The 12,495-nt window shown below is 36.2% G+C and overlaps 1 protein-coding gene across 3 annotated transcripts in view; it reads right to left on the reverse strand.

Moving 5' to 3' along the window:
- The window catches only part of SREBF2 (sterol regulatory element binding transcription factor 2), a 181,007-nt gene that overhangs the window by 146,569 nt on the left and 21,943 nt on the right, over positions 1-12,495 (reverse strand). For all 3 annotated transcript variants that reach the window (XR_004537939.1, XM_033929355.1, XM_033929354.1), the window contains exon 5: positions 11,523-11,744. Coding sequence is in view for 2 of the 3 variants with exons in the window: in XM_033929355.1 (XP_033785246.1) it covers positions 11,523-11,744 (222 nt within the window). In the remaining variant the exon portion in view is untranslated. The remainder of the gene's footprint in view (positions 1-11,522; positions 11,745-12,495) is intronic.

A 12,495-nucleotide genomic window follows, 5' to 3' on the forward strand; every position in this document is an offset into this window, starting at 1 on the left:
TTTCCCAAGTAGACATGTGAATGATTGGTTCTTTAAGATAGATTACTTTTCAGCAACAGGGACAGAATGTCAAGCATACCTACCTTATCATTTTAGTTACTTGCTCCATACTAAACGCTTGCCTGAGCATGCTTATTCTTATGGGGCTATGTATCTGTTTCTAGTACATAAAACTTGGAAACGTCTATATGCACAGTTAACTATTAGGCCAGATGTGACCCTGTGTTTGCCCATTGGGGAAATGGGACTTTATTCCTATTCCTGGGATGAGTCAAGAGACATTTCATCAGTGGTCTCTGAAGGGTTTGTTATATTTATCCCAGGTGTTACAGTCTGATGGTACTCTACAACCTCTGCAACATTATGTCCACTCTCGTCCTAAAGTGGCTTGGTTGGAAGACATTCAGGAGAAGTTGTCTGAATCCCTTTGTTTGACTGCACAAGTACCGATACCACTACGCTTTCATCACCGCTTCCTACAGGAGTTGGCCGGTGATTTGAATTATGAGGCTCTGGCAACTAATTGGTCTCATGATCTCAACATACAGATTTCTGCAGATTTGATCAAGCGGAGTGTCAAGTTTGATGCGCAACTATTGATCTCAGCAGTGTATCAATAGAAGTTTCGTCAGCCGAAAGCCTGAAGTTATAATGCCGTTGTACAGGGCCATGGTGAGACCTCATCTGGAGTACTGTGTGCAATTCTGGAGCCACATTACAGTAAAGATGTGCGCAGAATTGAATCGGTTCAGCGGACAGCCACCAGGATGATCTCGGGGCTGAAGGGTCTCTCGTACGAAGAGAGACCGAATAAATTGCAGCTCTACACTCTTGAGGAACGTAGGGAGAGGGGAGACATGATCGAAACATTTAAGTACCTCACGGGACATGTCGAAGTGGAAGATGATATTTTCTTTCTCAAGGGACCCTCAGCCACAAGAGGGCACCTGTTCAAACTCAGGGGTGGAAAATTTCATGGCGACACCAGAAAGTATTTCTTCACAGAGAGAGTGGTTGATCATTGGAACAAGCTTCCAGTGCAGGTGATCGAGGCAGACAGCATGCCAGACTTTAAGAATAAATGGGATACCCATGTGGGATCCCTACGAGGGTCAAGATAAGGAAATTGGGTCATTAGGGCATAGACAGGGGGTGGGTAAGCAGAGTGGGCAGACTTGATGGGCTGTAGCCCTTTTCTGCCGTCATCTTCTATGTTTCTATGGAATGAGAGCACTATTATAAATTTGTGGTTCGGGTTTACTTTGCACCTAACAGAGCCTATAGGGGGTATATCAGTGCCATGGATTGTTGACCAAAATGTGCTGCTTCCCAATCCACTTTAGGCCATATGTTTTGTTCCTGTCCTGGCATTCAGGCCTATTGGAGATGCCTCTTTTTCTTGATTAAATCCGTGTGGAACTGTACCTGGATACCCACGGACAAGTTTCTTTTTACTTTCAAACTCTCGCTGGTACCACCGGGCACAGCTGCCTTTGTCCAGAAAGTTATTTTTATGGGACTCAAAAAAAATCCTACAATGCTGGCTGTCCCCACATACTCCCACGCTGGCGCATTGGTGAACCCAGATAATTCAATTGGCAGGGTTTGAGCGCCAAGCTATCTCTGATATGGACTCTAAACCTGATGCAATGTTTCTTTGCTGCTGGTTACCCTTTTGTTCTACTCTAACTTCAACTGCCAGAAGCAGACTATTGAACTGATATGCTCATCATGGTTTGGGACCAATTGGAAGCTGTTCCCAAGGGGGGAGGGAGGGGGTTTGTCTCTGTTGTATTTTTAACTTTTCTGCTGTGATATTGTCTATTGCACTTATTTTCTTAAAAATTTAATAAAAAGATTTAAACATAAATATAAGTCCCTTATGGTAATGTTTTCCAAGATATCCACAATGAAGATGTATGAAAGATCTACATACAATGTAAGCAGGATATGCAAAGCAACCTCATTCATATTCATTGTGGATATCTTAGGAAAACACTGTCATAAGGGACTTTTTTTTTTCCAATTCTTTATTCATTTTTTTCATCTTATATCAAGTGCACAAATATTATTTCAATTGAACTTATACACATCACTTGAAATTCTTAATATTATCATCTTACATACATAAATTTATTTCCTCCACCCCCCACCCTTTCCACAGATATTGTAGTCAAAATATCATATATAGAAACATAGAAATAGATGGCAGATAAGGGCCTACGGCCCATCTAGTCTGCCCACCTTAATGTCCCTCCCCTACCTTTGCCCTGTGAATAGATCCCATGTGCCGATCCCATTTGGCCTTAAAATCAGGCACGCTGCTGGCCTCAATCACCTGTAGTGGAAGACTATTCCAGCGATCAACCACTCTTTCAGTGAAAAAGAATTTCCTGGTGTCATCTCGTAGTTTCCCGCCCCTGATTTTCAACGGATGCCCTCTTGTTGTCGTGGGACCCTTGAAAAAGAAGATATCTTCCTCCGCCTCGATGCGGCCCGTAAGATACTTGAACGTCTCGATCATGTCCCCCCTCTCTCTGCGCTCCTCGAGTGAGTATAGCTGTAATTTGTCAAGCCGTTTTTCGTATGGTAGATCCTTGAGTCCCGAGACCATCCGGGTGGCCATTCTTTGCACCGACTCCAGTCTCAGCACATCCTTGCGATAATGCGGCCTCCAGAATTGCACACAGTATTCCAGGTGGGGCCTCACCATGGATCTATACAATGGCATAATGACTTCCGCCTTACGACTGACGAAACCCCTTCGTATGCAGCCCATGATTTGTCTTGCCTTGGACGAAGCCTGCTCCACTTGATTGGCAGACTTCATGTCCTCACTGACGATTACCCCCAAGTCTCGTTCTGCTACCGTTTTTGCTAGGATCTCGCCATTAAGGGTATAAGACTTGCACGGATTCTGGCTGCCCAGGTGCATAACTTTGCATTTTTTGGCATTGAAGTTGAGTTGCCATGTCCTAGACCATCGCTCCAGTAGGAGTAGGTTGTGCATCATGTTGTCGGGCACTGAATCTTCGTCTGTTGTGCATTTGCCCACTACATTACTCAGTTTGGCGTCATCGGCGAATAATGTTATTTTACCTCGAAGCCCTTCTGCCAAGTCTCTTATAAAGATGTTGAATAGGATTGGGCCCAAGACTGAGCCCTGTGGTACTCCACTAATCACCTCCGTCATTTCGTAGGGGGTGCCGTTCACCACCACCCTTTGGAGCCTACCTCCAAGCCAGCTCCCAACCCATTTCGTCAATGTGTTACCTAATCCTATAGAACTCATCTTGCTCAGTAACCTGCGGTGTGGTACGCTATCGAATGCTTTGCTAAAGTCCAGGTACACAATGTCCAGGGACTCCCCAATATCCAGCTTCCCCGTTACCCAGTCAAAGAAGCTGATCAGGTTGGACTGGCAGGATCTCCCCTTAGTAAATCCATGTTGTCGGGGATCCCGTAGATTCTCCTCATCCAGGATCTTATCTAATTGGTGTTTGATTAGAGTTTCCATTAGTTTGCTCACTATCGATGTTAGACTCACTGGTCTGTAGTTTGCTGTCTCCATCTTTGAGCCTTTCTTGTGGAGTGGAATGACGTTAGCCGTCCTCCAGTCCAACGGGACGCTGCCTGTACTAAGGGAGAGGTTGAAGAGCGCGGACAGTGGCTCCGCCAAGACATCACTCAGCTCCCTAAGCACCCTGGGGTGCAGGTTGTCCGGCCCCATTGCTTTGTTAACCTTGAGCTTTGACAGCTCACCGTAGACATTGCTGGGCGTAAACTCAAAGTTACTAAACGGGTCAACTGAGCCAACCCTTGTCTGTAGCTGAGGGCCGAGCCCTGGCGCTTCTCGGGTGAAGACTGAGCAGAAGTATTCATTTAATAGTTGGGCTTTTTCCGAATCCTTTTCCACATAGTCTCCGTCTGATTTCCTAAGACGTACAATCCCGCCTGAGTTTTTTCTTCTATCACTGATATACCTGAAGAAGGATTTATCTCCCTTCTGGATGTTCTTTGCTAGAGACTCCTCCATGAGGAATTTAGTCTCCCTGACTGCTGTTTTGACGGCTTTTGATTTGGCCAGGTAGTCTGCTCTAGAGTCCTGCTTCCCTGATTGTTTGTAAGAGATGAATGCTTTTTTCTTCTCCTTGATCAGGTCTGAGATCTCCGCAGTAAACCACTGTGGCTTATTGTTCCTTCGCCGTTTACTTACTGATTTTACATAGCGGTTTGTTGCTTCTTGTATGGTTGCTTTCAAAGTCGACCACATGTCTTCCACGTTATCGGTTTCTTCTTGGCTTTGTAGCGCCTGGTGAACGAAGTCTCCCATTTCTTTGAAATTTGTGTCCTTGAATTTGAGGACATTGGTTAGTGTAGTAGATTTAGTGAAACCTTTCCTGATATTGAACCATACCATGTTGTGGTCACTGGAGGCCAATGTGTCGCCCACCGAGACCTCTGTGACACTTTCTCCATTGGTAAGTATCAGGTCCAGTATTGCCTGATCCCTTGTCGGTTCCAACACCAGTTGCCTGAGGCTTGCTCCTTTCATAGAGTTTAATAGCCTCCTGCTGCTGCCGGAAGCAGAGGCAAGTGTAACCCAATCCACATCAGGCATGTTGAAGTCACCTAGCAATACTGTGTCCCCACGCAAGGTGATATTTTCTATATCTTCGATTATTTCCATATCCAGGTCATCCTGTTGTCTTGGGGGTCTGTAAATTACGCCAAGATACAAGCATTTGTCCTTCCCTCTGGCCAAATTAACCCAAAGGGATTCCCCAGTATACTGGACATCTGAGATTTTCGTGACCTTAATGTCATCTTTAGTATATAATGCTACACCCCCTCCCTTCCTACCCTCTCTGTCCCGGCGAAGCAAGTTGTAACCCGGTATGACCATGTCCCACCCGTGGGAGTCTGTGAGCCAGGTTTCGGATATCGCCACCACATCCAGGTCGGCATTCCTTATTTCTGTTTCCAATTCCAGGATCTTGTTTCCTAAACTGTGTGCGTTGATGTATTAGTCCTGTTTTTTTTCTCCTTCTCAAAGACTGCAAAGGCAGCCTGAATCTGAGAGTACAGGGCAAACACTCCCAGAGACACGTCCAATGTTAAATGCTGGCTCACACCTACTCACAAATATTTTTTTTTTTTTTTTTTTTTAATTTTATTTATTAAATTTTTCAATTTTTTACAATAATTGAATCTCAAGTAATATAATTAATTACTATATATCATTGTATCTATCATTAATACAACTTAATTTATAAACAGTATATATTATAAATTATATATAATCAAAAGTTATAAATCCCTCCCCTTTTTACAATTAATGATTCTAAAAATTATACATATCCCACCCCATTCCTATATAAGTATTATAATTGTGCTAAGAAGTCTAATCATTAGAATAATTAGTCAATGGTTGCCAAATTTTTTTGAAATTATGAAAATTCCCATGTTGTAATGCTAATACTTTTTCCATTTTGTAGATATGACAGACAGAGTTCCACCAGAACGTATAATTTAATTTGGTATAGTCTTTCCAATTTTGAGTGATTTGTTGCATGGCGACTCCTGTCAATATTAATAGCAGCTTATTATTGTTTACTGAGATCGGACTCTGAGTTCTCATTGCAGTTCCAAATAATACGGTGTCATATGAGAGTCCTACATGATTTTCTAGTAATTTGTTAATTTGGGGCCAAATCAGATTCCAAAAGGCATTTACACAGGGACAAAAAAAAATTAAGTGATCTAACGTCCCTATTTCTATTTTACAATGCCAGCATCTATTGGATCTAGTATTATCTATTTTTTGCAGGCGCGTAGGGGTCCATAACACTCTATGTAATAAAAACATCCATGTTTGACTCATAGATGCTGACTTTGTAGATCTTAGTCTCCAGGACCAAAATCGTGGCCATTAAGATGCAGAAATTGTCTGTCCAATCTCAATACTCCAAATATCTCTAAGACCAGTTTTCTTCTTTTTATTTAAAAATCCATATATCAATTTGTACCATTTTGCGGCTTGGTGTCCCAAGAAATCCGCCTGGAAACATAAAACCGGCATACTATATTGAGTATTAAGATTTTTCCATTCAGAGAACCCTACCTGAATGGCCTGCTTCAATTGCATCCATTTAAAATATTGTGTTTTATTTAAGCCAAATTTATTTTGCAATTGTGAAAAACTAAGCAGTGAACCTTCTGAAATGACATCATTTAATGTTCGTATTCCTGCACTTATCCATTGTTTCCAGACGATCTTAAATCCGCCAATTTTGATCCTGGAGTTTACCCAAATAGATTGATTTAGTGATTTACTAATTGGATCTGGTGATAGGTTATTAATATATCTTAATGTTTTCCAAGTGTCTATTAAAATTCTATTATCTTTGTATTTTCTAGGCATTGTTATACTAATTAAATGATCTAAATGTAATGGGAACAGGAGCCGCCATTCTAAATATAGCCAATCTGGTACATTCTCCATGAGATCTGGGAGGATCCAATACATACCCTGTCTTAGAATATAGGCTTGATGGTACCTATAAAAATTTGGAAAATTTACCCCTCCCTCCACAATTGGTCTTTGTAAAGATACTAAAGCTATTCTGGATCTTTTCCCAAACCAAACAAATTTTGTAATAATATTGTTTAATTTTTTATAAAAGGACCCCTGAAAAAATATTGGTATCATACTCATTTGATAACAAACCACAGGCAATATCATCATTTTAATTGTTTGAACTCTTCCCCACCATGAAAGATGTAAAGGATTCCATTGTTCACACATTTCTGTAATTTTTTTCAATAAAAGTTTTTCATTTTCTTTGACTGTATCATCAATTGTATTTTTAATCATAATTCCTAAATATTTTAAACCTTCCTCTTTCCAAATAAATGAATATGAATCAAATAATCCTTTGGTACAATGAACATTAATAGGAAGAATTTCTGATTTACTCCAATTAATTTTATATCCAGAAAATTTTCCAAATTCCTCTAGAAGATTAAGTAAACTTGGAATAGTATTCCCCGGTTCTCTTAAATATAATAAAATATCATCTGCATATGCAGAAAGTTTATATTCCCAGTTAGAAAATGGTATTCCTTTTATCTCCTTAGTTTGATTAATTGCAATTAACAAGGGTTCTAAAACAACATCAAAAAGTAAGGGGGACAAAGGACATCCCTGTCTAACTCCTCTTTGCAAGTTAAATCTATCTGATAAATTGTTATTTATATATAATCTTGCACCAGGAGAGCTATACAAGGTTTGAATCATTTTAATAAAGCCGGGGCCTACTCCAAACCATTCTAGAGCTTGATACATAAATTTCCATTCTACTCTATCAAATGCTTTTTCTGCATCTAAAGATATCATAAATGCAGGATCATTTATAGTTTTTGCTAGGTTTAAAGAATGGAATGCTAATCTAGTGTTGTGTGATGAATGTCTTTTAGCAATAAATCCTGTTTGATGCACATCAATAATGAAAGGAAGAGCTTTTGCTAATCTTATTGCTAGTACTTTAGAAATTAATTTACCATCTACATTTAATAAAGAAATAGGCCTGTAATTTGAAACCAAAGTAGGATCTTTGTTTGGTTTTGGTAAGACAATAATTAATGAATCAGCCATAGTACCTGATATATTTCCATTATTCATTTGATACTGATATAATTTTAATAGATATGGTAAAATAATGTTTTGAAATGATTTATAAAATTCAACCGTATAACCATCACCACCTGGAGCGGATCCAACTCTAAGAGACTTCAATGCTGATTCTATTTCCTTTATAGATATAGGTTCTTCTAAACTTCCTTTTATATGATCTGGAACATTTGGTCCAATAAATGAATTTAAAAAATTAAGTCCATCTGGTTCTTTATTTTCATAAGATTCAGAAGAATATAAATCTTTATAAAAATCAAGAAACTGTATTAAAATGTCTTTATTGTTAGTGTGTGTATTACCTTGTATATCTTTTATTGCAATAATCTTGGATTTTCTTTTTTTTGCTTTAAGAAAATTTGCCAATAATTTTCCAGCTTTATTTGAATTTCCATAAAATTGGCCAATAATTTTCCAGCTTTATTTGAATTTCCATAAAATTGAACTTGTCTATTAAATAAATCTTTCCTCACAAATTGAGAAGAAATCTCATTATATTTAACTTTTAGTTTTAATAAATCTTGTAATGTATTATTTTCCCATTTTTCAATTAATTTATTTTCTAATAATTTAATTTGTTTTCCTAATTCAAGAAACTGTTTTTTATGTTGTTTATTAATATATGCTGAATATGAAATAATATTTCCTCTCATTGTTGCTTTAAAAGCATCCCATAAAATCTCAGCATTAATATTATCTGAATCATTAATTTGAAAAAATTCTTGTATTTTTAATTTAAATTCTTCGAGGAAATTTGAATCTGCTAAAAAATTATTATTAAATCTCCAAATTGAATTGAAATGTTCAATATCATAATTTTGAAGATTAATCCACACACCAGCATGATCCGAAATTATAATAGGATCTATTACTGCTTTTAATACACGCTGCGCTAGGTTATTAGAAACAAATATATAATCAATTCGTGAAAAGGATTTATGGACCTGAGAACAAAAAGAAAATTCCTGATCATTAAAGTGAAGAATATGCCATATATCTATTAAATCACAAGATTGAATCAAATTATCTAAGCCTAATGATTTCATAATTCTACTTGGTTTTTTATCCAAAATTGGATCCATTACAGCATTGAAATCCCCTGCTACTATTAAATTAGATGTAGCCAGTGGTAAAAGTAACTGTTGAATTTGTTTGAAAAACTCCATTTGATTCGTATTAGGAGCATATAAATTGAATAAATCCATGGTTGTATTTCCCAGATCCATTTTGACATGCACCCATCTACCTAAGGGGTCATAATTTATTAATTTGAAATTCGCATTACATTTTTTGTTTATCAGAATAGCCACTCCAGCTTTTTTCTTTAAAGCCGGTGCAAATAAACAATTAGAGATCCAACCCCCAAATAATTTTTTAGATTCAATTTCAGAAAGATGCGTTTCTTGAATGAAGTAGATGTCCACATTTTGATTTTTAAGGAACGATAATATTTTCTTCTTCTTAATAGGATGATTTAAACCATTGACATTCATAGAATAAATTTTTATATCCATCTTATTTATCATTAAATTTTAACCAATATTCTATGATAATATACATGATTAGATCTTAGCACAATTAATATATATTGATCCCCATTCCCACCCTCTATTTTCCCTCCCCACCCTCCCATTATCAATGTTTGACTTGAAACACACATTGGTCATGCAAAACCTAATTCCCCTTCCCCAGGCAACAAATCATTCATAAATTATTTTAAAAATAACTTCTAATTCAATATATTCCATATTTCTTTACCCATCCTATATATTCATTTAAACCTTCATAGAATAAATTAAATATATTTCAAATATAGCTCTAATTCCATATATCAAATTCTCATATATATAAATTAGATATATTTATTCCTATAAAGATAATAATAAATATTTTAATAAAATCATTTTATATCAAAAAGATTCTATAATTAATATCTATATTATAGTAATTTCCCATTCATTTAACCTATTCCAAAAAATTTCCTCATTAATAATAGCAGTATTAAATATAGATGCAATAATTCGTATCAATTATAATTGGATAAATCATATTAATATTTTCAAGTCTTAGATATAACTAATATATTATCCCTACATTAAATTCAATATATTTCAAATATATTTCTAATTCCATATATCAAATTTTAATAAATTATTTTAAACATTTTTATATATCATCATTTATAGTAACCTAATATGTATAGGTAATTAAATAAAATATATTTTTATATCAAGAAGATTATATAATTAATATCAATTTATAATAATTTCCCATTCATTTAATCAATTCAAATTTTATTTTTTTTCAATTAATATTATCAGTATTAAATATAGATGCAATAATTTTATAAATAGTATTAATTTCTATTATAATATAATTATATCATAACGTCCAATATATATATTAATAATAATTTAATCAAAAATTATAAAATGTTTTTTTTTTTTAAATGGATGGAATAAAATCAATAATTAATTAAAATCATAACATTCAATATATTATAATATATTATAATAATATTTGAATCAAAGATTGTCAACATTAAAAAAAAAAAAATAACTTGTTCTGTTAGTAGTCATTGTCTTCTTCTTTCTTTTTAACCATCTTCTTTTTCCTTATTTTATCTTGCATTTTCTAAATCCTATCTTCAGATGAAACTTTCATTTTATTCTTATTTTATGTAGACATTGGTTCCTCTTCTTTTTTTCCCTTTTTTGTTTCCATTTACTTATTCTGTTTTATCATGTAGACATTGGTTCTTCTTGTGTCAAAAATTCTTTCAGTTTTGCTGGATCTTGAAAATACATAGATTTATTCCCAGTAGAAATTCTCATTGTAGACGGATAGTATAGACCATATATGTAGCCCTTTTCTTTTAATTGTTGTCTGAATGTGAGGAATTGTTTCCTTATATTTGCAGTATATTTAGCAAAGTCAGGAACGAAAATCAATTTAGATCCTTTATAGTTTAGGTTTTTATTTGCTTTTGCCACTTTTAAGATTTCAAATGCTTGTTGGTATCTTAATACTTTGAAGATCAGAGGTCTAGGAGCTGTCTGGTTTGTTGGTTTTCTTGTGGGGATTCTGTGGGCACGTTCTATCTCCAACGGCCATTTAGAATTTAGCTGCAGCAGTTTAGGCAAAAGATTTTCCAAAAACTGTATAGGGTTTTCTCCTTCAATATTTTCAGCTAAGCCAAGGATTCTAATATTCTTTCTTTTTCCTCGATTCTCCATATCAATTAGTTGATTTTTTAAGGCTGTAACATCTTTCTTTTCCTCTTCACACTTTTGTGTGAAAGTTTCCAACTGCCAGATTCTTTCCTCTATTACAGACATTCTCTGCCTGTCAGTTTGGATCTCCTGTTTCAGATTGATCAGCTCTTCCTTAACTTCTGATATTTTGTTGGCATTATCAGTCAACATTATTTTGATTTTAAATAATTCCGCCATGATGTCCGATTTTTCATTAAGTTCCTCAGCTTCCAGCGGGATTGGTACACTGGACGGCGATACGGGAGTTACCTTCGACCTTTTCGCCGACACTCCCGATGTACAAGGTTTTTCATTCTTTCCTTGCCTTATCGCTGCCATCTCCGACGTTGATTTTTATTATTTTTAAATCGGGCAAGTGAAGTAAAGAGTTTTATTTTTATTCAGTTGTTGCCTGGGACTCAGGAGCGCCGCGGTTAAGCTGCCATATCGTGCTGGCTCACACCTACTCACAAATATTGAAAATTAACAGAAATGCAACATTCCAGCTTTGGCTGAAGAAAGCCATGTCTCTTGCTGGTCTCTAAAACATGCCCCCTTCCTCAAATCTTTTTTACCTTGGAATCTGTTCCCATAACCAAGTCTTTTAGCTCAAGAATCTTGTCATTAATAGACGATCGGTATCGCTTCTCAATAATGTTATGAGTTGTTCTTCTCTCGCCTTCCTTTGGGACCTCTAGTTGTTTCAGACTTCCAGAAACCTGTTTGATAGGCATTTTCTCCTGTCCCATCATCACTGGCATGGTTGTCAAAATGGTACCGGTACTGCCAACCAAAGTCTGAAAGATACAAAGGAAATAATATTGTAAACAGAAAGGAACTACTGCAAACCAGTAACCTAATGACACAGCCTGGCAGTCCCAGAAATCTGACCATTCTTAGGCATTTGGTATTGACTCTGAAGTCCAGAAATCTGTATAAGGAAAAGAACTGTCAAAGGCTAGTTTTTCACTTCTTGATTATCTGTCTGAATCCAGCATAAATGCCACAGGCTACAATGTTCTTCCAATTCTTTATTATTTTCAAAACTTACAGTAAGTGTAACATTAAATTGAGGGCAAAGAGACAAATTTCTGCCAACAATAATAAGCTTTTACTTATCCTAACAGGAGTTGCCATACAATAAATAACATTAACTGGAAGAATTGGAGTAGATTGAATTATAGTTTTTGGTGGAATTCATTGTCATATTTATAAGATGGAAAGAGCAATATCTATTCAGAAAGTAAATTTCAATAAATTTCAAGATGTGTGGGGGCCATTAACAACTTATTGTAATGAGTAAGAATTATTTTTCCCAAAATAGTGCAAATGAAGCATGGCAGAATGTAGCAACTGTGGTCTTTTTTTTTTTTTTTTTTTTTACAGAGAAGGGAAAGAAGAAAAAAATTGAGACCCAGTCAGACCCTCTAGCAATGGAGGGAGGGTGAGGCAGAGACCTGGGGGGGCACAGGTGTAACCCCTAAAGCCGGCACCGTTCAGCCGGACACCCCTGTCTCACTGAAGAGAAAATCTCAACAGGAGAAATAG

Source organism: Geotrypetes seraphini, chromosome 2, assembly GCF_902459505.1.
Source record: "Geotrypetes seraphini chromosome 2, aGeoSer1.1, whole genome shotgun sequence".
Classification (NCBI taxonomy): domain Eukaryota; kingdom Metazoa; phylum Chordata; class Amphibia; order Gymnophiona; family Dermophiidae; genus Geotrypetes; species Geotrypetes seraphini.